The following is a 27,202-nucleotide window of genomic DNA, read 5'->3' as shown; positions in this document are numbered from 1 at the left end:
TATTTGTAAAAACTGCTATTGAAATACAAAGTATAATAGCTTTCTTTAATTATGAACCTAATTTTTTTTAAATGAGCCGTTCACTTGCTCCTCGACCCTACAAAATTTTTATTCTAGGCCTCCCATATGTTGTAAATTCATCATAATCTACCAAGCTCCCAGAATTACTGCATCTTTAGAGATACAGAGATGGAAATTAAAAGCAAAATTGAGAAGTGAACTGTGCCTTCGGCACAGTTAGATACAAGTGAAACCATTATCTAAAAATCACTGGCTGAAAATATTTGTGCATGATAAAAGTATTTTGGAAAATACTGATAGAATTCTGCACTAAAACACAGCAGGCATCTTATAGTACCAAAAAAAGGAATATTTAGAATATGAAAAATGGTAAAGGAAAGCTATCCCCTTTGGCTGGCATCACACAAAGGAGAAGTATAATGTTTCTTTCTACCAGTAGGATTGTTCTCCAACTAAATTACAAGTTTGCCTATGGATAAATCTGAGTTCTTAAATTTACCTGATTTATACTCTTCCTTTAAGGACAAGAAAGTCTTTCAGGATAGAAGTCTTTACTACCAAGCAATTAAATGCTATACTTCACTAAGGAACTGTGTTATCCAGCTTAAAAACAGTGAGTTTATTAATAAGGTTAAAGAACCCAGATTGATGAAGGCTAGAGAGTCCTAGAAATCAAAAAAGGTGGAATGACTTTTAGAAAATAAAAATTACGGATGTATTATAGAATTCTACCCCTGAAACCTATATAATTTTATTAACCACGTCACCCCAAAAATTCAATAAAAAACAAAATAGAAAATAAAAGTTGGAAAAGAACCATAAGTATAAACCCAGACTTGTACCATAAATTAAAAGCCCATATTTCCCCCACTGTTATATTTTATACTTTGAAAACATACAGAATATCCTACCAAAAAAAGAAACTTCTGAAGTATTAGAGGAATAGAAAACATCCAAATATTAATTGCTTTTAAAGAAAACTGTGGTAGGATACCCTTTTTGGTTCATTCATTGTTTGTATAAAACTGCAAGCAGCCCAATTCTACAACTGTAGTAGACGTGTCAAGATGCTGGGCTATAATCCTAGCTATGGATAATATTTTGCTTTATAACTTTGATCAAGGCACCAGAAACTACCTTATACCCCAAGTTATTTGAAATAAAAAAAAGACATAGTATCTTCTGCTGTGGCAGCTGGGAAAATGAGACATGATGACAGAGGAGCTCACTGCAAGTCTGTAAACTCCCACAACCAAAGTGTGACATGGCCTTTCTCATCCCCTGGGAATTACAGTGAAAAATTCTCATCACTTAAGAAAAAATGGTTTTCAAGTATCTGCTGAAAGTAACTCTTCAGTCATTTGATTAGTCTTTGGGTTCTGAACATGGAATAATTCAACAACAGATATGTAGGGGTTCAGAATCAGTCTCCCCAGAATGTGCCACTTAGGCATGCAGATTATTTTGAGCTAAGGACAACTGAGGCCCCCCAAACTTAGGAAACCCTGCACATCCCCCTTAACTTCCTAAAAGAATTTAGGTCCAGGGTTTGGTCCAGGGTTTGGTGAACACAATTGTCACCAGAAATAACTGAAGAATATGAGCCAGGTGTGGAAAACTGGGTGACCTTACAGGAAAGGCTTATTTGTTCAAAGTCCTCTCTGTGTCCCCTTGTCTCTGCTTGGTGCAGCAAACATTCGTTTACCAAACATTTGCTTTTCTACCTTCTGGTAAACTGTTTTCCTCCCCTTTGAGGTCCCAGACACCTACCCCCTTCTCCTTTATTCAGAGTAGCACACAAACCTTGATCACCTGAGTTCTTGGGGTCTTGTATTCCTATGGAATACTTACTTATGGAATTAAATTGCATTTTCTCCTGTTAATCTGCCTTATGTCAATTTAATTCTTCAACTAGCCAGAAGAACCTAGGAAGGCAGAGGAGAAATTTTTCCTTCCTAACAATAACAATCTTTCTAGAAGAGATGGAATAAAATTTAAGTAAAAAATGTTACAAAACTAGAGAAGAGTAATATAGAGGGATAAAAGAGAAATAAATGGTAGGTGTGAAAGGAACACAACACAGTAAAAATTAACAGCTTCCTCAATTCTTGTTGTAAGTCAAATATTTTAAATGAGATATAAAAATTCAAATAAATTTATTTCAAGATAAGTATTTCTTAAAAATTATTATAATATACTATATACTCAAAGATGAATGAGACAGGGTTCTAAATATTTCTCTTCAATTTTAAAAGTGACCATAAATTCAGTTTTAATTTATGCATCTAATGCCTTACTATCGCCTCTGCAAAATATCTTAACTACAATCAATAATTCATTTTGATGCCTAAAATAAATGTAAGGTTTTTCTTTTAATCTTTCTTTATGTTGTACTCATTCAATAACCATCAGTATTTGGATTCACACAGAAAAAATGAAAATCAATTGAATTCGAATTCTTTGTATGTAAAAAATAAGAGAGAATAGAAAGAAAAAAAGAACCTCTGTCTAATGAGGTTAAATCACATAACTGAAGTCTACCTCTCCTGCTCCTGCTTCATTCGTATTCTCTCCTCTTCTGAAGTAAGGGTGTCCTGTATTTTTATTTTACCCGTTTTCTCAATCTTGTCATCTTTTCGATGTTTGCCAAACCTGTTGACAACAAAAAATTCTAACTTGTCAATATATACAAAATGAGTTCTCCTCTCGTGATAAAGATACATGTACCCAATGAAATGTGAGCTCCTTCAAAATAAGAGCCAGAACGTCTCTTACAGTTCACTAGTTTAGCACAGTATTAATATGTTTAACTGAATTACTTTATTCCTTTTAATTAAAACTTTCCAGGCAAAATCCTTTTGGAAAATGGCCTCAATACCCATTTTTCCTTTACAAAACAAAAATAAACAACAACACAGTGACAGAAACCTTGTGTTCATCCTTCTTAAACAAATAATTAATCAGTGTGTAGGACTTAGGGCCAAACACCTTAGATGCTGGCGGAATTAAAGTCTCCATTGGAGTGGGTTTGTCTTTGGACTGAGAAATGATAACTCATAGTCATCTGTTTTATAACTTCTCCATGAACAACTATTCTTTATTTTCACAGTCAGGTATAAGGAAACATTCATCATAGTTTAAAAACTGACAAGGCCATTTTTGCCAGGTTTCAGGTACAAAGGATAATTTACAGTGGTATACTTTTAGCTTATAAACTTGAAAGCTTTACTTTTCCTAAATCTGATGGAAAGCAACTGTTGAAAGTAGACTCTTTGACTTGGAAATTTATCTCTCATAAAAAACAAACACATGCATGATTCAAAAGCAGTCCACACAAACTTCCACAGATGGGCATTGAACTTGAGGCTAAGAAAAGACTAAGTACCTTCTGCATCAAAAATATCTAGAAACCTCAGACTTGGTATCAATTTTTTTCCTACTCTGTTATCTTCTCCATAAAAGGCCATGTTGTCTGGAATGTATGTGCTACATATCCTCAAATAATCTTCATCTATAGTAATTTGGTCACCAGATGTTTCAAAAAAGAAATATTTTATAAACAGTTACTCAGCCAAGCATTCATAAATACGTAACATATGCTGAGTACTTCTATCTGAGGACAAAGTGGAAACTTGGCTTTTGGTGACAATCATATGACAGAGCAATAAAAGGGTAGGTTCAAAGTTGAAATAAAAGAGAGAAAAGTATTTCAATTAATAGTTTGGTTAGTAGCATAGGTCATTATTTTATTAACACAAATCTGATGTCAAATACTGGTTGGCATATGAAGTGTGCATGGGAATATCTCATCTGTTAAGTGAAATAGCATCATGCCTGCAGAGGTACATCAGGAAGAAAAGCATCCTTAAAGTATTAATAGTGAAATTTTTACTAGTGAAAGTTTAAATAGTGAAATTAAAGCACTATCACCACCATTACTTTAAAAATTATGTATATTACTAATAGCACTCAAAACAGGCTGTAAAATTAACTTCTATAAAGCAAATCTATCCTTAAATTTCAATGTTACTTAGAAATTGTAAGATAATTTCAATTGGCAAAATGGAAAAAAGGGAAAAATGGAAATTATCCCCAAGGATTTAAGTGCAGCACCTGACCACTTCACACAGGGGATGAAGTATATATAATGCTTTTAAAACTGTTACACACAAAACATGAAAAATAAATACTTTCTCTTGCCTTAATTTTTGTTATATTAATAATGCTTAAGTTTAAGCATAATAATTGAGTTTATAGAATGAATTCAAAAGTGAAAGAATAAACATGCAATATATTGTAAAAAATGGATACATCTCAGTAGAAGCCAACATCTAAAACATAATGTTTATCCATTTAACCAAAATTTATTGAGCATCTACAGAGCATTAAAAATAAAAACTTTATTTTTAAAAAGAAGTTCAGGGCAGAGGACAGATTAACTTGAGTGTCATCAGCATGCAGACTGCACTGAAAGCCCATGTGAATTCCCATCCTAAACATTCGGGACCAGTGGACCACCTGGAAATATAAAATGTTTTCAATTCTCAATTTACGAAAAGTATAAGTTCAAATCTTAATACATGATATTTATTTATAATTAGGTACTCCTAAAAGGTAAAATATTTTAACCATTTACTTTTTCAGTTCATAAATGTTCTTTAAATGATACAACGCTGCCAATATTGACTTACTTTGTTTTGTTTTAAAAGACACTGTGCCAGTTCACATTCTGGACTACACACATTCACCCCTACGTCATACCTGAGGAACATTAGTTACTGACACAAGATACATTCTAATCTGTACCAATGGTACAGTTCAATCTTACAGGCAGATTGTGTATATCTGCCCTTTGAGTTAATAATAAAAAACTGAAAGTGATTTTTATATATTTCAAAGCAGTTTAGATATTTTCCACTCCCAACCTAACATTGAGTTTAATTAGCTATATTAAATCTTTTTTTAATCTTTTTTTAAATGGTCTTGGTCCTACTACTTTGTAAAGAAAGTTTTCATTTTATATCTAAGTCTATCAATTTTCAGCTTCTTAAGTACACAAGATTAAAAAGAAAAAAGAGGTTAGAATCCTAACTCATATTTAAGAACCACATTTTTCTCATTGTATTGATATTAAAGTATTTAGTTTCCTAGACTATTCCCTAATCTATTTTATTATTTATAAATTTATTACCAAACCATTACAGTATACTTTCCTTTTGTAAATTATATATTCAATTATTGTATGAAAAAGTAAAGAAATCACAGACAAAATGTGGACTAGCATTGGAACATTTTCCAATTACCCGCTTTAGTTAATAAATTATGTGACTTCTTTAGGGTATACTATAAAATCATAGCTGTAATTTTTTGATAAAATGAAGAACAGACTAAGTAAAAATAAGTATACCAACCATTCTAAAAATAAAAAGGAAAACTTAAGTAGCTAAACCCGAATTCACTCTATTTCCCAATATATTCTAGCATTCTTTTTAATTTATAGTTGCTTAACTCTTCCCAGAAAGTGGGGAGAGGCATGAAAAATTTCAGCTACACTATTCAAATAGTTTCACAGCTAGAATCAGTAACCAACCTATGAAGACAATCATTTAATACCAGGTGCTTAAAAACTTAGAAGGTATCAGTTACATTTATTTTCTCTTTTAAAAGCCACTGATGAACTTCAAATGGGTCACTTTCCAAAGAACAGCATAGCTGAAAAATCCTGAACTAGTGGTAGGTCTGAGAAGCGAATGTGTCCTGGAGAATCAATTTTCTAAACTGCCTCCTGACTAACCCACACAAATGTCCACATGGGAAACTGTCATCTGGCAGTTACGATGCTGAAATCAGAAGTGCCCACATATGCCCCACAAACTTTTAAAAAAGTAAGAGAAAAAACCCTGGCAGGGCTGGCTCAGTGGGTTGGAGCATCATCCCATACATTAAAATGGTTGATGTTCAATCCCTGGTCAGGGCACACACTAGAGGCAACCGATTGATGTTTCTCCCTCCCATCCATGTTTCTCTCTCCCATCCTGTCTCCCTTCTCTAACATCAATAAAGCATGTCCTCGGGTAAGAGTTAAAAAAAAAATCCCTACTTTTATGAAGCTTACATTGTAGGACAATGAGACCAAGAGTAAAAAAAAGAGAAAGAGAGAAGACAAAGAAAAACAGAAAGCTTGAGAAAAAGTTGATGGGACTGATACATGGAAATAGGAGGGTCATGGAAAAATATGTCAAAAAGCCACTGAAGATTCACTCACAGAAAGTTCCAGATGAGCCATGTCTCATCAGAACAAAATTGATTATAGCATATCTTAACCATATGGCTTTCTTCATAAAGAATACAGCAATGTTTTATTCAGTCAAATGAACCTCAAAGCCATTTGCTAAAGGGGTTGAACTGTGACGCCTCACAGGTGCAATCACTGCCATCCACCAGGCCAGCCGCACATATGATTACAATGAAGAATGAAGTGTAAACCATGCTTGGGCGCATGGGAAGCTAAAGCAAACACCACAGCAGTGAAGGCCTGTGGCAAAACTCTAGTGCTTGTATACAGAAGGAACTGTCAGCAAAACTGAACTATGAATAAGAGTTTCATGCTAAACCATCATTTTGGTTTTTAGTAAACCTAATTCTTTCTGCAGTGTAAATGACATAGAAATGTTTTACTACATTTTCTACTAACAAAATTGAGGTATTTAGAAAAAACATGCTGAATTAAAAAATACAGCTGGTTTTGTAATGAAAGGGCTTTTTTAAATATCATACTTAAAAACACAACACAGTAAAAAAAAATCTTAAAAACCTGCTGCCATGTGTAAAAATAGATGAATAGTATATCCAGAACCAATTATCTCATACATTTTGTGGACTAATATTTAAAATTAAGATTTTCTTCAATAAAAAAAATGCAAACTCACGGAAATGTCACCTAATCTGGTATTACCGAGGTCTTCATGTGTAAGAAGGGCTTTTGTACAATATTTGTCTTACTTTTTTCCTTTGGAATTTTTAAACTCATATTTTTATTGTATTTTTCCATTACTATTTAGTCCCCTTATGCTCACCTACCCTCAGAAATCACCATATTGTTGTCCATGTCCATAAGTCCTTTTCCTTTTTGCTCAATTCCCCCACCTTAGCTGTCATCCTGCTCTCTATCCATGAGTCATTGTCTATTTTGCTTGTTGGTTCAGTTTGTTCATTAGATTCCACATAAGGTATCATAATCAAAACAGCCTGGTACTGGCATAAAAACAGACACATAGATGAATGGAACAGAATAGGGGGCCCAGAAATAAACTCACACCTTTGTAGTCAATTAATATTCAACAGAAGAAACAAGCACGTACAATGGGCTAAAGATAGCTTATTCAATAAGTGGTGTTGGGAAAATTGGACAGATATGTACAGAAAAATGAAGCTAGATCACCTTCTTATACCACATATAAGAATAAATTCAAAATGGACTAAAGACTTAAATGTTAGGCTCAATACCATAAAAATCATAGAAGAAAACAGGTAGCAAAATCTCAGACATGTTTTGCTTTTTATCCTCAGATGTGTAGGTTAAGTGATATTGCTTGGCTAAGGAAGGGAAGTGAATGGGACAAATGAGAATTCAGTGTCAGCTACCAGAAGCCATCTATCCTCCCCCAGTGCCCAGATCCTGCAGTGGAGAGGCCAGCACAGTGAGGGAACTCCATAACATACTGCCCTGAGTGGTGTCCCTTCTTTCCTCATATTTGAACATCACATGATTCAACCATTTCCTTTCCCCATGATTTTTTTTTTTACCTCTTTCTGGAACCTTCCAGTTGCTTCTGGTGCACACATGTGTGTGCATGGCCATTACATTAACTCATCTTTGACTACTGTCTGCTGTGATAATGCTGTCATTTCCCCTAAGCATCCTTGAGATACCAGCCGCCCGGTGAGCTGAGTTCAAGATCCTGTACAGCAAAGTCACATTCTCTGTACTGTGTCCTGCCTGAGTCCCAACCCCTCTGCATGCCTTGGGAGCACACTGTTCACTCAAATCAAAGCAATATCATGAGCATTTAACATCATTCTCCTTTGATCTTTTGACTCATACAGTTTTCATAAGTGGTTTCTGACCCAAGGTTCTCTAGAAAATCTTATTCAATTGATTCTGGTACAGTCTTTTCCCCACATTCCTGGTGTGAGCTTTCACTCCCCTCAACCCATCATTTTCATCTCTAATGCAGTGGTGAACTCATTTTTGTCTTAAATCCCTAAAAGGTAACTACTCTAAATTTTATGTAAAGAAAAAAAAATCTAGCTATGTATCTTTGTAGCTTGTTCTATTGCACTTATCTCCATGTGCACTAAAGGTGTACATGCACGTTTCTGAAAATCAGAGTCTAGAGGTTAGTCACCTTGGCCAGTGTCTTTGACAGATAAGGAAATGAGGCCCAGGAGGCATAGAGGTGCCCAAAGTCACAATGTAAGCTAAAAATAGCATTCAGGTCACCTCATGGCTAGTGTAAGATATCTCAGTGGCTCTGCACTTAGATATTTCTAGAGAAAATGAAATTCCCAGACCTGTGAAGTTCACTTTCTGTAAATCCTGAGACATATAATTGAGCACCTGTTGAATGCTCTTTTGATTATCTAATTATACTTCACTGGAACATACTGAATTCTTATTATGGACTTGATCTCACTGATCCCACAAACAGTGAGTGTTATCATCCTCCCGTTTAGGGGCCACCTCAGGAAGCAGAAGGGAATTTAATGATTTAACAGGTCGAATAGTGAGAAATCACAAAGGCAGATTTCAGATCCAAGATTGTCCTTTACCACACCCAGCTACCTCAAAACTTTTAAGGAACCAAAGACAGTCAGCTACTCTATTCTTTTTACTGAAAGCACATGGTTAAGACATCTTTGTTGACATAAAAGAAATAGATCTTGCACTGCCTGCAGCAATGAGATCCAGGGAACATTGTTTCCAACTGGAACAGTCTATAAAGTTCAGGAACCTGAATACAACTGACCCTAACCATTGGAAAGAGTAGTAAACACTGCCCACAAACCCCTTCCTAGGCATCATCAATATTTTAAATACAATGACAGTCCAAAAGTCAAAACTGTCCTTTCTGACATATGCAAATTCTCCCAGGCAATAGTAGAAACATGCCAAACTGCCCAACCCAATCACAGAATAAAAGAGCAAGAATCCACCACATGCATTTATCTTTCATAATGATGTGCTCATGGTTTCTGGCCCTATTTTGTGTGTGTGTGTTCCTTGGTCTCCATTTTATAAATGAGAAATAGAAGAAAATCAGTCATCTATAATATGACCTTTCTATATAGGATCTTACATATTTTAGTAACATTTTAAGAAACTGAGACCATGATAGCATGCTAATTTGCTCAGCAGTAGATTGCGGCGATGCTGAATGAATCAGGGAAGAGCGGGCTGATTGTGAAAAGCAGAAAGCTCCTATTTAGGCAAAGAAAAAAAAATCTTGGTAATCAACAATAATGAGGAAGGAGCCTTGGAAAAGGGTACATGACAACTTGCTAGTACTTTTGCAAAACAGGATGCAGCTTTAAGTTGAGGTGGGGTTGAGCAGGGGTTCTCTTTAAAAGGAAATTCTCTTTTAAAGGAAATTCTCTTTAAAAAGGAAACTTGAGGATCATTATTTGATTGTGTGCAGTCTTCATCAGTGCCAGTCTGATTAGATTTAATAAACAAATTTGCGTTTCCTGGCATCCAGGGAAAAAGAATCGACTTTTTCTAAAGAAAAAATAGCTTCTCCTTAGCCAAGCTAGAATAGCCTTCAGATGTACAACGCACCCTCAGTGAGCAACACGTCCTTCTCCGGACTCCCACTCAATGACCTTATAGGAGCACTTGCCTTCGTGCAGCCTGTATCATCTAACTATAGGTGCACCGATACACCTAGTAACTCTCCACTTTGGAAGCCCTAGAAGGCTACAGAACAAGGGAATATTAAACTACAATTAAACCAAACCACATATTATCAGTTTTGTCTTTACAAGAATCATGGTAAACTCCAAACATATTAAAAACAGAAAATAAAACAAACCAAACACACACGCACGCACACACAAACTGTGGGATCCAGGCATGATGACTTAAGAAAAAAAAAAAAACCCAAAACCCAAGCAAACACAGCCATCCTTCAAAACACAAAATAGATACCTAAATAATTCTAAAAATAACATTTATAATCTATACTTAGGGCCATTCAAGTAAAATGACAGAAAATGAGGGCGGTATGTCTTAATTATGATGTTCCAAGTTTTCAGGCATCAGCCAGCTCACAGATATACAACATACTTTCTATACAAACACATTCCCTCTTTGTGAAAGGGGTCGATTAGTAATTACTGCTCCATACAGGACTTTTATAAGGCTTGATATACCTTATTTTTTTCAAAGCATACCCACACAATAATCAAACCACACTAATAAGCCCTGAAGGCTAAACATGCAAATGTAAGTAAATATGCAAATTATGTTTTTGTTCCCCCTCTACACTGACTTTATAATAAATATTATATATAAAATTTAAATATACACACACATTTAAACACAGTAAAAACAATACATAACTGATTATTTGAATGTTTAATTTGGCATTGAAATCAGCCATGTCCACTTAAAATGAAGTCGAGATGCCTTTCACACAACTACTTCTCTGGGGCCCTCCTTCACTACTATACTCCTAATTCTTGCTCTGTTCATTTTAATACATTATTGTTTCATAACACAATACTACAAATTGCAAATTACACTTGGCTCAAGGAATGATTATGAAAAATACTATCACTGCTGCCTTTGCTCGAATAACTCTGATAATAATGAGAGATTGATTGAGCTCTAAGGAGTCCAAGTAATGAGAAGGGTCAATTTGAACATTTCTATTAAGCTTCTTTTGTTAAACCCAACACTCTGCCAGGTCAGAGGCAAATAATCACACCCTGCATCTGGTTACCATGGTTTTTCCTTTCCTAAAGCATCAGAACAATTTAGTAAGCGGTCCTGGCCCAAAGGCAGTCCCTGTGAGAAATGCTAACGAGGCCTAAGTCAAAAAACACATCTATTTAAAAGGGCAGTTGAAAGGGAAAAAAGTAAAAAGGTAGAACAATATTTTACTTCAGCTTCTTTCCTATTGGGACAAAGATTCAAGGGTATTTAGTAGTGAAGATTTCTGACAATTTCTGTTATGACTGCCAATCTGATAACCAAATTGGCCTCCTGGTTGTAAATGCTTGAGGTAATATAAACATGTGCATAACTTATGGGTACCTTTTTTGAGTTAGAAACATTCACCCTCAATTAAATACACATTAAGATTCAAATGCAATGTTCTAACTACTGACAGAAGACCTACTCAGCAGCTATAGCTTAAACATGGTCTTATGCTTACATGTCTCCATAGCAATGGAAGTGACAAAAACAGGCGGAATATAGTCACTGAAGTGTGGGGAGGGAGGGAACAGACCTTTTGTAAAACTCCAGGAAACTCTGAACGATTAAAACTTCCCCAAAGATCTCATTATCTGTAAAGTTAAGGTGTTAGTCAGCACTTTTGTCTGTAGGTGACAGGACAGTTTCCTGCAGAATGTTCTCTACAGGGTAAATTAAGGTGCAGACTGTAGTGGTTTATCTTCCAGTTGATTTGCATATTGGGCTCTGGGGGCAAACTGCCAAGAGTGTGAGGCTGCCTCTAATTCTTAGAGCTGAGAGCATAGTCCTGCAGAGGCTGCAGGCTCCCCTGGCGTCCAGGCCAAGCCCCTGTCTGTCTGAGCCTTCATAAGAAGGGGGGACTAAGTGTGTGGTTAAATTCAGTGTTGCTGCAGCACGCCCGGGTCCTGGTAGGTCTGACACATGGAGAAGATGACTGTGTGGCACCAGATAACGGCAGTTGCTCTTTTCGAGAAAAGATTCTCTGTGCCTCTGTGCTGCAGTTTCACTCTATCCAGATGCACAGCTCTGCGTTAATACTTAGGACTCAACCAAGGTTAGAACGCAGCTGGTGATGAGGATCCAAAATTCTGGGATGATTTCAGGGACTGAGTGACGCAGGACCTAGAACAAGACCTGTCTAGTGTCTCATCTCCAATCAGCACACCCCTCCTGTGAAGGGGACAGGAAACTCGACAAATGGCAAACCACCACATTCTTCTGTATTTGACTAAATAGTTCAGCAAGTGCTCAAATACAGAACTTGGTGATGGGTGCACTGGTCTGGAATTCCTCTCACCCCAACGCATTCCTTCTCCTAAGAACCGTCACATCTGTACTGCCTGCTGTGTGGTCTGAGGCTCCACTGACTTGCTGGGAAAAAGTGGAGTTCTGGAAGAGCGGACGTGTTTGCTCAATAAGCTGTACTGGAACCTGAGCCAATACCACTAATATCAATCTAAATTCTCAAGTCTCCCCTGTAACGGCTGCTTTTCCTTGGCTAAAGTTTGCAACTGTCTGGTCCAAGCTAGTGTAGATAATCACAGTGTATTAGGAAACCTCACTTCACTGAGGAATGCGTATATATTCCTAAGGATAGAAATAACCCATATACATATCTATTTTTATCAAAGGCATGCAGAATTTCTATTTACGAACTAATGCAGAAATAACTAATCTAAGGACAGGAAGCCAATGCAAAAAGAACTTAACAAGCTGACAGATGCACAGTACTTTAAATTTCAAAAAGCCTCCCATATGCATTATTTCATTAAGTTCTTAAAACAAAATATGAAGAACATGGAAATGAAGAAACTCATGGCTAGTTAAATGTCAGAGACGTGGAGCTGGGTTGAGAGGAGTGAGCTTCAAACTCTAAATCCTAAATTCTTTCTATGACAAAACACTGTTCTCTGTCTCAGATTGAAGTCAACCTCTTAACATGGCTCTTAGGTTCTTCATGTTACTTTACATGTTAAGAGTTAATGAATTAAAGTAAAATCCATATTTATTACACTGAAATCATATTAAAAATAAACTTTAAGGAAGGTCACTATGGAAGCATCCTGAATGGTGGAATAACAAGTAGACTGTAAAACACTTGAAGGTGGTCCATATGATTTTAATTCTTAAGCGTCCGCCGAAACACATGGTGTGGTGTTCCTCCAACAGAATAATAATGAAGATTTCTGCTGATGGATGGACCTGAGGACATTCAGACACAAAACACTGAACAGTTCAGGCAACTTATCTGAAGAGCAACAAAATTATATGCCACATGGCAGCTGAGAGGGAAAGGGGAGTTTCTCAGCCTTGGCATCATTAAAAAATTTGGGCCAGATAATCCTGTGTAGTGGGGAGAGAGTAGAGGGCTCTCTAGAACACCGTAGTATATAGAGAGGAGTAGCACCCCTCCCCACTTGTGACAACCAAATAAGTCACAACAGATTGCCAAAGGTCCCCTGTGAGGCAAAACGATAGTGGTTGAGCCCACTGGTTTAGGGTTTGAGACAAGTAAGTTAAAGGTCGTATCATTCTTATTTGCAAAGAAGAAGAGAATTCAAAGGACAGTGGAAGGTACATTGGCCTTCATCCTCAAATGCACATTTATTATTTCCCAAACCCTCAAAAAGCAATTCCCTACTGAGATGGTTAAGGTTGTATGCAGATGGCGACCTAAGTCTTAGAAGACAAGATCTAGCCTGCTATAACCCAAGAATATAATTGGGGGATGTAGCCATAAGAACTAGTATATTAAAAAGGCACCAAAGTCAGTACAATCAGCATTAGAACACTGATTAAAAGCTTGTACTAAAAAATCAGAAAGACATCTGTTATTTGATGAGTAACAACTAGCACTCTTAAATACTAATAAAAATGTGAGCCGTACAAAATAGTCACGAAGATGAAATATAATTATGTTTTTAAACATGAAGTACACTGCAGAAATCCTCATTCTAAAAAATCGATACAATTTTCTATCAAAAATAACTATATCCCCTCCTCCATTTCCAAATAGCCCCTCTAGGCTCCCTAAGTTGGAAAGAGCATATGTTTTGTAGTGTTGGTGGTCTACTCCCTGTCTTTTCAGTTAAGTCAATATGATCTGGCCAGTGGTGGTTGGTCTTGGATAGCACAAGAGACTGTGGACAGCAGCAAAGTGCTATGAAGCAGCTGCAATTTCAGAAGCCTGAGGCTACCTGGCTTCAGAAACAGTGAGTTGGAGCGGCAGTTCCCTAGAGAAGGCACTACACAGCAGGTGCTCCTAGTTGCCTACCCAATATCCCACTCCTGTTGTTCCTTAGAAGTGGAACTTTGATTTGGTAGGGAGAAGAAATATGTCCAGCTGAGATAAAACTACTTTTTTCAGCCTTCTATGAAAACAAGAACAGAAGGAAGAGACAGATTCCTTAGTCAAAATCCCAGCTTTGTCTCTAACTAGCAAGGTGATGTACAACCATGTGACTCAATGTACTTGGACACTGAAAAAAGATTTCACTTTACAAAAATATTTCATTTATTTATTTTTAGAGGGAGGGAGAAAGACAGGCAGAGAAACATTGATATGAGAGAGAAATATTGATCAGTTGCCTCTCGTATGCACCCTGACCTGGGACCAACCTGCAACCCAAGTATGTGCTCTTACTGGGAATCGAACTAGCAACCTTTCCCTTTGCAGAACAACTCAAACTCTTTAAGCCTCAATTCCTGTTTGATAAAATATAGCCACCATCACAAGTTTATTTTGAGAATTAAATGAATTATACACTGGGTATTGGCAATATAGGCACTGAATAAATATTAGCTATTATCCTTTTTATTCTTAATTTCTAGTTCATAAAAACTGATGACAGGACTTCTGGGAAAGGATAATCCTTTTATCTTTAAAAGGGGGACAGACTCCACTAGAAGCTGCCATTTCTCCTTCCTGCTTACACTTCTGACAAGATGGTAAGGGTTGTAACCATGAAGTGACAATGAAGATAAAAATACCTGTGAAGACTTGTTCACAGCAGCACTATTCACAACAGCCAACAGGTGGAAGTAAACTATGTGTTCATCAGTGGATAAAGAGATAAACTAAATATCATATATACATACAACGAAGCATTATCTGGCCTTAAAAAGACAGGAAATTCTGACACTTAGTACAACGTGGATGACCTCTGAGGACATTGTGCTAAGTGATATAAGCCAGTGACAAAAAAAAGATAATTACTGTATGATTACATGAAGTACATAGAGCACTTACATTCAGAGAGACAAACGTAGAAAGGGGTAAAAACAGGGTATGGGGTTAGTGTTTATAGGGCACAGCATTTCTATTTTGCAAAATGGAAAGAGTTCTGGAGATGGCCAGTGGTAAAAGCACAACAATGTACATGGGCTTAGTGCCACTGAATTGTACACTTAAAAAGGGTTAAGGTGGTAAATGTTATATCATGTGTATTTTATCACAATTTCAAAAAATAAAGGCATACATATTAAGGATGGCTGGATCACAAGGAGGTAGTGACATGGGTGATGCTCTGGGGTCACCACACAAGCCAGTCTCCAGATTTCTTTTAAATCAGAGGAAAATAAACACGGTCATGTTCAAACCACAGTTGCTTGGCTCTGTTACAACTAAACAATTTCTCACAGATTAAATCACAGAGATAAAAAGGCAAGAATAAGTGTTTCCTTTCATATATTTGGATTCCCAAACAGAGAAAAGGAGACTATGTTATTTGTGAGATATCTGTACATGATCCCATTACACATCAATACTTCACCAGTTCAGCCCTATAGTTTCCAGCAACTAACTTTCTCCTCAAGATGTCACCCTCAAAGTCAATCACAGGGGCAACAGGGGGCAAGGTGGCGCCAGCCAACAGCCAGCCTTCCAGGATATCAGAGCAGAACTAATTGAGACAACTAAAAATAACCACCAACGTGAAGCCCCACCTATTCAGGCCAATGGTGCCATTCCAGCTGACAAAGACTTCCAGTATGAAGACAAGAAAACAACACTCAATGAGTCAGAAATGATTTTAATTTTCTCTCCACTATTTCTGATGCTATTTGGGGACTCTCCCAGTTGGGGAGTAGACATGGCTTCACACACTTTGTCTTATTTTGGCTGCCTATCAGCTGCATGCATACAGAAGAGCAGAGGACACATCTAAAAGACTGAAAACAGAATAAAAATTCACATCACTTCCACCTCACAAGAAAAATACTGTTCAAAGGAGTTTAGCCAAACTAAATAGACAGGGGTTTTACTCTAAGAGTACATGCACTGAACTTTCACAGTAAAGATAATAAAACCCATATGAATAAAACAACCATATTTAAATATGGAACCTTTAAAAAAGAGTTCCACAAAACATACATATTTCATTTCTATATTTGTTTATTGAAATTGACATGGTAGATCTAAAATCTTAGTAATTTAAAGACTTATGACAGTATCTGACTAGGACCACACAATGTTACTATCTAGTAATATTCTCTACTTTATAAAAAATAATATTTTGTCTATACTATTTTATTATTGAAAATATAAAAGAAATCCAAATTGTGTCCCAGCATAAAATACATGAAATATATTCCCAGAAAAAAAAACGAGTGGAAATGTTTTTGAATGCAACAGTGGACATGAAGTGGATAATACACAGGATCATTCACATTTCAAATGCATGTACAAGTCTTAATAAATTTAAGAAAACTACAATCATATCAAGTATCTTTTCTGGCCATGATGGTATAAACACTAGAAAACAATCACAAGAAAAAAACTATAAAATACATAAACACATGGAAGCTACATAATACGTCCTAAACAATAAATGAGTGATCAATGGTATCAATAAAGAAATTAAGCCCTGGCTGGCGTAGCTCAGTGGATTGAGTGCAGGCTGCGAACCAAAGTGTTGCAGGTTCGATTCCCAGTCAGGTCACATGCCTGGGTTGCAGGTCACGCACCTCAGCAACCGCACATTGATGTTTCTCTCTCTCTCTCCCTCACTTCCCTCTCTAAAAAATAAATAAAATAAAATCTTAAAAAAAATAAATTAAAAAATACCTTGAAACAAATGAAAATGAGACCACAACAACCCAAAATCTATGGGACACAGCAAAAGCAGTCCTAAGAGGAAAAGGCATAGCATTAGAGGCCAATCTCAAGAAATAAGAAAAATCTCAAATAAACAATCTAACTTTACACTTAAAGAAACTTGAAAAAAAAAGCAATAAGTAAAGTGAGTAGAAGGGATGAAATAATAAATATCAGAGCAGAAATAAACAAAACAAGTCTAAAATAACAATACAAAACAAAAATCAATAAAACCTGGTTCTTTGAAGAGATAAATAAGATTGACAAACCTTTAAGTAGACTCATCAAGTTACAAAGAAAGAGGACCCAAATAAACCAAGAATGAAACAGAAGTAACAACTGACATCAAATAGATCCAAATGATTGTAAGAAAATATTACAAACAACTATATGCCAACAAAATGGACAACCTGGATGAAATGGATAAATTCCTAGAAGTGTGCAACCTTCCAAAATGAATCAGGAAGAATCAGAGAATCTGAATAGACAGACTATACCCAGTGAAATTGAAGCAGTAATCAAAAAACTCCCAACAAACAAAAGTCCTGGAATGGGTGACTTCACAGGTGAATTTTACCAAACATTCAAAGAAAAACAAACATCTGTCCTTCTCAAACTATTCCAAATAATTCAAAGAGGAAGAAAGACTCCCAAGCTCATTTTACAAGGTAAGCATTACCTTAATTCGAAAACCAGATTAAAAACACTACAAAAGAAGAAAATTATAGGCCAATATCCCTGATGAACATAATGCTAAAATCCTCAAAATATTACCAAAGTGCATACAGAAATACATGAACAAAGATCATACACCATGATAAAATGTGATTTATTCCAAGGATGCAATGTTGGTACAACATCCACAAATCAATAAATGCAATACACCACATAAACAAAAGGAAAGATAAAAACCATATGGTCATATTCATATCACAGACACTAAAAAGGCATTTGATAAAAACCAGCACCCATTTATGATAAAAAATCTCAGAAAAGTGTTAATAGAGGGAATATACCCCAATATAATCATGGCCATATATGACAAACTCACAGCTAATATTACAACCAATGAACAAAACAACAAGTGATCCTCCTAAGATCAGGAACAAGACAGGGAAGCCCACTTTCACCACTTTTACTCAACATAGTACTGGAAGTCCTAGCCACAGTGATCAGACAAGAAGAAGAAACCAAAGGCATCCAAATTGGAGAGGAGGGAGTATTAAAACTGCCATTATTTGCAGATGACATAATACTGTATTTAGAGAACCCTAAAGATTCCCCCCAAAAAACTACTAGAACTGATAAATAAATTCAGTAAAGTAGCAGGACACAAAATAAATATCCAGACAACAGTTGTGCTTTTATACACCAATCATGAATTGTCAGAAAGAGAAACTAAGAAAACAATCCCATTCACATTTGCTTCAAAAAGGCTAAAATACCTAAGAATAAATTTAATCAAGAACATAAAAGACCTGTACTCAGAAAATTATAAGAAATTGAGAAAGATGCAAATAAGTAGAAACACAAACTGTGTTCATGGGCAGGAAGAATCAGTATCATTAAGATGTCCGTACTACCCAAAGCAATCTATAAATTCAACACATTTCCTGTCAAGATACCAATGGCATATTTCACAGAACTAGAACAGATATTCAAAAAATTTATATGGAACCACAAAAGACCCTAAATAGCCACACTAATCTTGAAACAGAAGAACAAAGTTGGAGGAATCATGATACCTGATATCAAACTATGGTACAAGATCATAGTAATAAAAACAGACATATCAATCAATGAACAGAATGGAGAGCCCAGAAATAAACCCACACCTTTATAGTCAATTAATATTTGAAAACGGAGGCAAAAACATACAATGGGGTAAAGACAGTCTAATCAATACGTGGTGTTGGGAAAACTGGAGAGATACATTCAAAACATGAAATTAGGCCACCCTCTTAAACTACACACAAGAATAAACTCAAAATGAATTTAAGATTTAAATGTTAAAGACTTGCAACCATAAAAATTTCAGAAGAAAACATAGACAGTGAAAATCTCAGACATTGCTCTTAGCAGTCTTTTTTTTTTTTTTTTTTTTTTGATGTATATCCTAGGGCAAGAGAAATGAAAGAATAAACAAATGCGACTACATCAAACTAAAAAGATTTTGCACAGCAAAGGAAACTATCAACCAAATTAAAAGATAATTTACTATAAGCTAGAACATATTTGCCAATGATAAATCTAATAACAAATTTCCTGTACTTGGATTTATCAGAAACTTAAAAAACTCAAAGGATCCAACTGAAAAATTGGCAAAGGGCCTGAATAAACACTTCTCCAAAGAGGACATACAGAGGGCCAATAGATATACGAAAAGATGCTCAACATCACTAATCATCAGAGAAAAGCAAATTAAAATCACAATAAGATACCACCTCACACCTGTCAGAATGGCTATCATCAATAAATCAGCAAATGAGTGCTGGTGTGGGAGAACCTTTTTGCACTGTTAGTGGGACTGCAGACTGGTGTAGCCACTGTGGAAAGCAGTATGGAGATACCACAAAAAGTTAAAAATGGATCTTCCTTATGACCCAGTGATTCCACTTCTGGGAATATTTCCAAAGAAACCCAAAACACTATCTGAAAGAATATATGCAGCATCCCCGCATTTATAGCAGTGTTCCTTACAATAGCCAAGACATGGAAGCTGCCCAAGTGCCCATCAGTAGATGAATGGATAAAAAAGCTGTGGTGCATTCACACAATGGAATACTCCTTAGTAAAAAAAGAAGGAAATCTTACTCTTTGCTACAGCATGGGTAGACCTGGAGAGTATCAATGCTAAGTGAAATAAGCCAGTCATAGAAAAACAAATACCATATGATCTCACTTATATGTGGAATCTAATGAACAAAATAAACGATCAAGCAAAACAGTGACAAACTTACAGACAGAGAGCAGGCTGATAGCTCTCAGGAAGGGAGAGCCGAGTGGGTGGGGGTAGAGCATGGGGACAGTGTAGGGATTGAACAAAAAAGAAGAAAAATAAACTCATGGACATGGACAACAATGTGGTGATTGCTGAGGTAGTAAGGGTAGAGGGAGGTGGAGGAGAGTATAGGGGCGTAAATGGTGGTGGACACAGATTTGACTTAGGTGGTGATCACACAATGATGTGTAAACATGATGTGTTTGTAGAACTGGGCACCTGAAACCTCTATAAGTTTGTTAACCAATGTCACCCCAATACATTCAATTTAAAAATAAAAAAATGCATGTAAAAATAAAAAGATTTTAAAAAATTATGCATGTAAGTAGAGCACAGCTAGGAGACTTTCTAAAAGGGCCAGCAAACTAAAATCTTGGGCATGACCAATATACTAATTTTAATAGACAATGTAAAGCATTAATAGCTTGGACATACCTAACACTTTATACCCCCTTGGATATAACATAAAAGATGCACAGTGTTGCCTTGCAAAACAAGAACATCTGCAAATCACAATTTATACTTGATTTTTTTTAAGCCATGGGAATGGAAACACCCATGAACCTTGGAAAAATAGGTCCTGGGAAAACATAATCTGAAAATTAAGTATAGAGTGAGGACTCTGGGTCATGTGTTATAATGGTTAAATGCCACAACATTTTTTGTTTGGAAAAAAAAAAAGGGTTTTCAAAAAAGGTAAATTTGATCCTGGCACTTTGATGAAAGAAGCTAGTTGGCAGACCTAAGTACTCTCTTGTTTTCTTGTTTTAGAAACATAAGTAAAAACAGAAAGTAGGTCCTATCATAATTCAGCATGGCTGATGTCATCAACATGCATACCCACTCCAGTCAATGCCATGCCTGTCACCACAGCAGACAAAGAGAAACAGGGAGGATGCCCCGTCTCTCAGCGGTGCAGACAAGGAGTAGTGCCGTACCAGTAAAACTGATCATTGAATTTACTTTCCCTCCATGTGACACTTTGGTAATAAGTTACTTAAAAAATTAATTCCTCATACCCTAATTTCTACAGTCCTCCGTGAAAACCTACAATAGGGATTAATGTCACTTAAATGTCATTTCTATTACTTGAAAATACAGAAATCTGACACAGGTTTCTGTGTTTGTGCAGGGAGTGTTGGGGGGAAAAGAGTTTTGCTTCTTCAGATAGGAATTAATATATGATGTCCTCAACTTGGGCCAAGCATCAGCATCAGCATCAGAGATCGTTGGTACTGGCATCACACAGAAACACTGAAGTACATCATGAAACAAGGGGTAACCATTCAAAATTGGTCCATTGACCTTCCCATACAGCTGAGACTGTGAGTGCCTTTTGACCTCTCAGCAGGACACTATTGACCATACTCTTCTATGTAATTAAAAAACTCAAGCCTTGGCTTTAAAGACCATACTCCTGTGGTTTTCCTCCTCTCTCTACAGAGGCTTCTTCTCGATAATCAATAGTACCCTCCCCACCCTGAGCTGCCCCCGACATTTGAGGAATCCTCAGAACTCAGGCCTTGGCCTGCTCCTCTTCCCTACACACACTTCCTGTAAGTCCCCTCCACTAAGACTGCCACGGTGTCAAATACAAGGTTTTGGAACCAGCCCCTCTGCCCACCAGTCACCTGCCCTTGGGTAGATGGCAGACCAGTACAAGATTCAACATAACCACATTTCCTCAAATATGACCCTCCTCCTGTGTTTTCTACCCTCTGTGTGACTATCTACCCCACTGATGAGGCCAAAATCGTGGGAATTACTTCTTACTGCTCCCTCTCTCTAGGGTTTGTTTGTTTTCTTATCTGACCAATTAACCAACTTCCCCAGATTCCTCTTGAGAAACACAAGCAGTCTCTCTGCACCCACAGCCGCCACCACTGCTGGCTGTGATTTTCACAGCAGCTACTTCCCTGAGTTTCTGGCCTTCACTCTCATTCAGCTCTCTAGTTCATTCTATATGCTGTTGTTGCAGAAATCTTTAAATTTTCCAGAAAATGTAAATGTTACCAAGCCGTTCTCTTGAATGACTTCCACCTGTCCCTAAGATTAAGCCACGATGCCTTTCAAGCAAGTTCAGGCTCCTCCCTTCTACCCTTTGCAAACCTAGAGGATTTCTACCACGTTTGTTCAAACTTTTGGCATCTCTGGGCCACACTGGAAGAAGAGCTATCTTGGGTCACAAATTTAAATACACAAACACTAATGAAAACTAATGAGCAAAAACAAGGTTTTAAGTAGATTTATGATTTTGTGTTGGGCTGCATTCATAGTCATCCTGGGCCACATGCAGCCCATGGGCTGGACACCCCCGAAATTACTTCTAGACAGTATTTTTCAATTTGTGTTTTTTAGCCCATTGAAGTATAAAATTGATTTTTATATCTACTATTTTTTAAATGAACTACAGAATAATAATAGTAACTAACATGTATGTCATGCATTCTTTGTACTAGGAGGGGTTCTCAGTGCTTTGTACATTATTAACTCACTATAGCTTCAAAACACCCTGTGAAGCAGGTACCATTACTATTCACACTTTACAAGTGAGAAAAGTAAAACACTAGGATGTCTGTTAACTTGCCCAAAGACCAGGCCGATGAGTGTGTGGTTGAGATTTGGACATGGACAATCTATCTTCAGAGCCCAGGTCCTTAACCTGCTGTCTCTCGGCAACATCCATCAGAGTGTGACAAGGAGAGGAAGGGCAGGCGCTACCTCATGCAATGTTTCAGTGACTTGTGTACATGTGTCCACCTGGGGTTGCAAGGAGGATCATGTCAAGAGTCGGAATCCCACTGATGCAAAACTCTCCTTTCCCTAGAGCCTTCTTCAGATACAGAACTCAACAGCTTTTAGGTCTCAGTTTCCACATCAGCTTCTGGAGGAAGGCTCACTCTCTGAGTCTGGGCAAAGTCCACTTGCTCTTCCTCACAGAGCCCCTTTCTCAGCTCCTGCTTACTATGTTACACTCACCACTGAAGTCCTCTCTCCCAGCATGCGGCCTAGTACATAGCAGGCCCCCAGTAAATATTTGTAGAAGGTGCGAACTAATGGTTCTACCTTACCATTACTCAGAAATCATATATGTTCCAAAACCAGACTTGAAAAAGTCCACCTGGTCATAGTTAGAGATAATTCTTGCCAGGTGAGCAGTAAAATCCTCAACTTACTTGATTGTGCAGGTGCCTCTTTGTGTAAGGCACACGGATGCACACACCTACTATGAGTGTCTCTGAGTCACATAACACTACAGTGGACAGAGAGATGGAAGGGAGTGAAGTTGTTCCCTGAGAGGTAACCGAGGCCAGAAGCCCAACCCCACCCACAGCAAGTTGCTGGCCTTTCCTACCAGCTTTGGGGTGGGGAATGCAGAAGAGGCTACACTTCACAAGCTATACGTAGACTTCCTTGGCTCCTGATCTTCAGCTCTCACCCACCAACTGGTACAGGAGCAGGCAGAGTTCATCTTTAAAGGATAATTATCATGAAGTATGATGGCCCATCAGGAGGATTACTGGTCATTTATACTTACCTGAATGTTGGACAGAGCAAACTGAGGTTATTTCAGGGCAATTGCCATTACCCCAGTGTGTCTAGGACAACTCGGTGTGCAGCAGAGAGTGCCCTGTGTGGACGGTTAGCCTGCTTCCCCACAGCACCCTGAGTGACACCAGGAAGTGGCTGTTGTTGTGCTCCAGGAAGAACACCCAAGGGAAACCTCCTTCCTGCGACAGCCCCTATCACCAGCTAGCCTAATGTTTGCTGCCTTACAACTGTTTCAGAATCAACCCACACTGAGATGATGTAAGTAGATGATACAATTTTCTCAATTAAAAAATGTTTTTAGCACCATATTCTAAAAGGAGATAAAATTAAAGAGGAAAGAAACCTGAAATTCTAGGAATTCAAAAGTAAATTAATTTGAGATATTTTCCTCATGACTAAAACCAATTATAAAACCAGAAATTAGATAAGCTATTTCCCTACAAGCAGCAGTGGAAATTCACCCCAGCCAGGCTTGAGGTCCCAGACAGATGCATGAGCAGAGGGGTGGGGGGAGCAACTCCAACTGACCCAGCAGGCTCCGCGGGGCGGGGGCTCAAGGTGGCCTGGCCTCAGAGGCACCCACAGATTGGCCAGCCTGCTGACCTGGGCAGCACTGACAGGGTTAAAAGGAGAGCAGACCCAGGAATCTTCAGGCAGTTAGTAGACAAGAACAGTCTTTGAACACATCCTGAGGAAGAGTGGCCTCACAATTATTTTCATAGGAAAAATAAAAGAAACAGCAGTAGTGGATGGAGCAGACCTAAGGTATAAGAAAGTGTGTAGAAGGGAAAGGAAGTGAGCTGTCAAAACAGAAGCAGTCAGGACTCATGAGCCATCTGAGAAAAGAGCAGGAGGGAAGCTAGACTTTTCTGTTTTAATCTCCACAGCATTCCTGATACGGTAGAGGTAAGTTTCAGAGTCAGTTGTTTTGAGGACACGTGGCACTTGGTAGTTTTTAGATTACCAATGAAATTCCCGAGTCCTTAAGAATCATTTTGGCAGGGGGGGAAAAAGAAAAAAAAAAAAAAAGGAGCCCAGACACAGAAAGCTACAGAAATCAAACAGGGAAGGAAAATGAAAAGTCAGGTTCAAAAGACACTAACTTCTACATTTCCCAGCTATCAACAGGGATCTGTATTTTTCATAGCACACAGAGCAATGCTTCCTCATGAGCTTAGCTTCACAGTCTCCTTGGCTCCCACTCAGGTGTGCATGCAGAAGAACAGCAGTGGGAGAGGCCAGGAAGGCTCAGCTGTTTCAGCAAAGGGGTAGGCGCACATCTTACGAGCGGATCCTTATTCTGAACCCAGAAGTGGGCTCAGTGTGGCTCCACCAGGTGGCTGCTGCAGGAGCCTGGTTATTAGTTGATCTCTCTTGAACCTCTGTATCTAGTTTCTTTATCCATAAAATGGAGCTAAAAGGGCACCTAAATTGGGGTTATTACATAGATCACAGATTATGTATATAATATACATTGTATATATTATATATGTTGAGATTATATATATCTATTACATAGATTATGTGGGTAATCAAGAATAATAGTTTCAGTAGACTGTCCAGCATGCTAATACTCAGTGAACGCTAGCCACTAGCCATATAGTTTTGGTGGAAGTCACTGCATGAGGGAAGACATAATGACCAGTGATTACCCACCACAACCAGAAATGGGAACTGGAGTGATAATGGGAAACGTTATAGGTCACCTGGAGGAGCGGAAATAAACATACCTTAGTACAGAAAGTAGGGATATTCTGCAGTAAAATTTGTGTCAGTTTAGTTCATTTCAAAGTCTGTTTCTTTAAGTGGACAAAGAATGTAAAATTATTCCTTTATTTTCTTTTTTAAAGAACTGGAACTGTTAAATAACCAAAGAGGAGAGAGAAATAATGTAATTTCTTCCTAAGGAAGAAATGCATATCATAACAAAATATTATAGATGTTATAGAAGGAGAAACTAAGGAGGAGAAGTTGCCCCTGCTCCCAGGGAAGCCACACCTAAGAATCAGGAGGATTTTCAACTCCAGGGAGAGGCCAGGCCCCAGGTGCTCAGCAGTGTCCCCTAGGGCTGCTGACAAGAATGAGACCTCAGAGTACCGCCCAGGGGTGAGGCATTTTGCAAATGCCAGGGCATGGCCTTCGGAGAACCAGGGGTTGGGCCAGCTCCTGTCCCAGGCCTCAGCTGCTCTGAAAGCTTGTGCAGAGTAAAGTCAAGGTTCTGACTTCTTTAAGGGGAAGAATCTTACACCATCTCATGGAAGCTGACATTTTGAGGCTTACAAAGACATAAATAGGGCCATTTAAACACGCGTTTCTGGCTTGACCTCAACTATACAGTTCCCAGCCTGAAGGTTGGAAACTGCCCAAAATGAATATAGTTGGGAAATCATATTTTTTTTGCAAATCTGCTGTAATAGAAAAATAATTAAGTCATTTACAGCTAATAACAACCAAGAAAATAGTAACTTCAATAACAAGCCAAAGAACATACTGTAAATCTAAGATGTGTGACCAGGCCTGCTCTCCAGGAACTAACTGCCTCCTCAGTCACAGGGGGGTCTGGAAGTGACTCGGTCTTTCAAAGATGAGAACACCTGCATGAGTTGCCCTGGTGTGACAACTTGTAGAAACTGGTCACATACACAACACTCTTAACTCTAGAAATTTTACTTATTTATTCATTTGCTCCACAAGTACTTATCTTAGTGTGGACGTTGCTAGAAGGCAATCCTGAGACAGGGATTCAGAGCAGTGGTTTAATGGAAAGGCACATGTGACAAAGGGGAGGAACACAGCCCAGAAGTGTCCTCAGCCTATTACCACCATGGGCCTGGAAAGCTCACCCACAGGCCAGCCATTGAGTGGGTGGCAGGTACCACAGGGCCTCTCAGCCTGGACTGTTACATTGTAGATTTGCACTTCAGTAGGTCTGGAGCAGAGCCTGCAACTCCTCATCTCTAACAGGTTCCAGGTCCTGCCATATCCCTGGTCTGAGGACCATACTTTCAGGGCTCAGGGTACAGATTTATGCCTTAGTGTTACGTTCTTAAAGTCCACAGGGACTGGAGTGCTTTTACACCGGCTTTCTTGGGTCACTGGTTGAGGGCTGCTCTAAAAAGGTGCTATTCTGGGTACTCCTGGCCAGCCTGAGCAGAGAAGCAGAGCTTCCTTCCAAGGCTCCAGAGAGGCCACGGGCACCCAGCTGAAACTGGCCGTTGGAAGTCGGGGGTGCGCTGAAGGCATGCAGATGATGGCATGTGTTATATTACTGGGCACTGATTATGCACCAGGCAGACAGCTAGGAGCATAACAAGGGAAAGAGGGCTAACAAGCCTTGCCACTCTTGACTTATTACCCCAAGCCTGTGGGATATAGGGTATGTCTGGTGGTGATGAGTGATGAGGAAGAAAATAATGCCAAAAAGTGGAGCAGGAAGAATCTGCTAAGTAGGAGGGAGCAAAGTCTGCAATCTTGGATTGATCCCCTGAAAGGGTGACATTTGAGTAAAGATGTTAAAGGCACAAGGGAGACCCTGTGGTTGAGAAAAGATGATTCT

At 38.1% G+C, this 27,202-nt stretch overlaps 1 protein-coding gene across 22 annotated transcripts in view; it reads right to left on the bottom strand.

Annotated features, from left to right (window-relative positions):
* PARD3 (par-3 family cell polarity regulator) overlaps nucleotides 1–27,202 on the bottom strand; it is a 689,179-nt gene that overhangs the window by 198,716 nt on the left and 463,261 nt on the right. For 18 of the 22 annotated variants that reach the window (XM_036017299.1, XM_036017347.1, XM_036017963.1 and 15 more), the window contains one exon: nucleotides 2,563–2,673. The exons of the other annotated variants lie outside the window; for them this stretch is intronic. In XM_036017299.1, the coding sequence (XP_035873192.1) occupies nucleotides 2,563–2,673 (111 nt within the window). The remainder of the gene's footprint in view (nucleotides 1–2,562; nucleotides 2,674–27,202) is intronic. 22 annotated transcript variants of the gene reach the window in all.

The sequence above is a fragment of the Phyllostomus discolor genome, chromosome 1, assembly GCF_004126475.2.
Source record: "Phyllostomus discolor isolate MPI-MPIP mPhyDis1 chromosome 1, mPhyDis1.pri.v3, whole genome shotgun sequence".
Taxonomy (NCBI): domain Eukaryota; kingdom Metazoa; phylum Chordata; class Mammalia; order Chiroptera; family Phyllostomidae; genus Phyllostomus; species Phyllostomus discolor.
The sequence above is the reverse complement of the archived record's forward strand: the minus strand, read 5'-3'. Positions and strand labels throughout refer to the sequence as shown.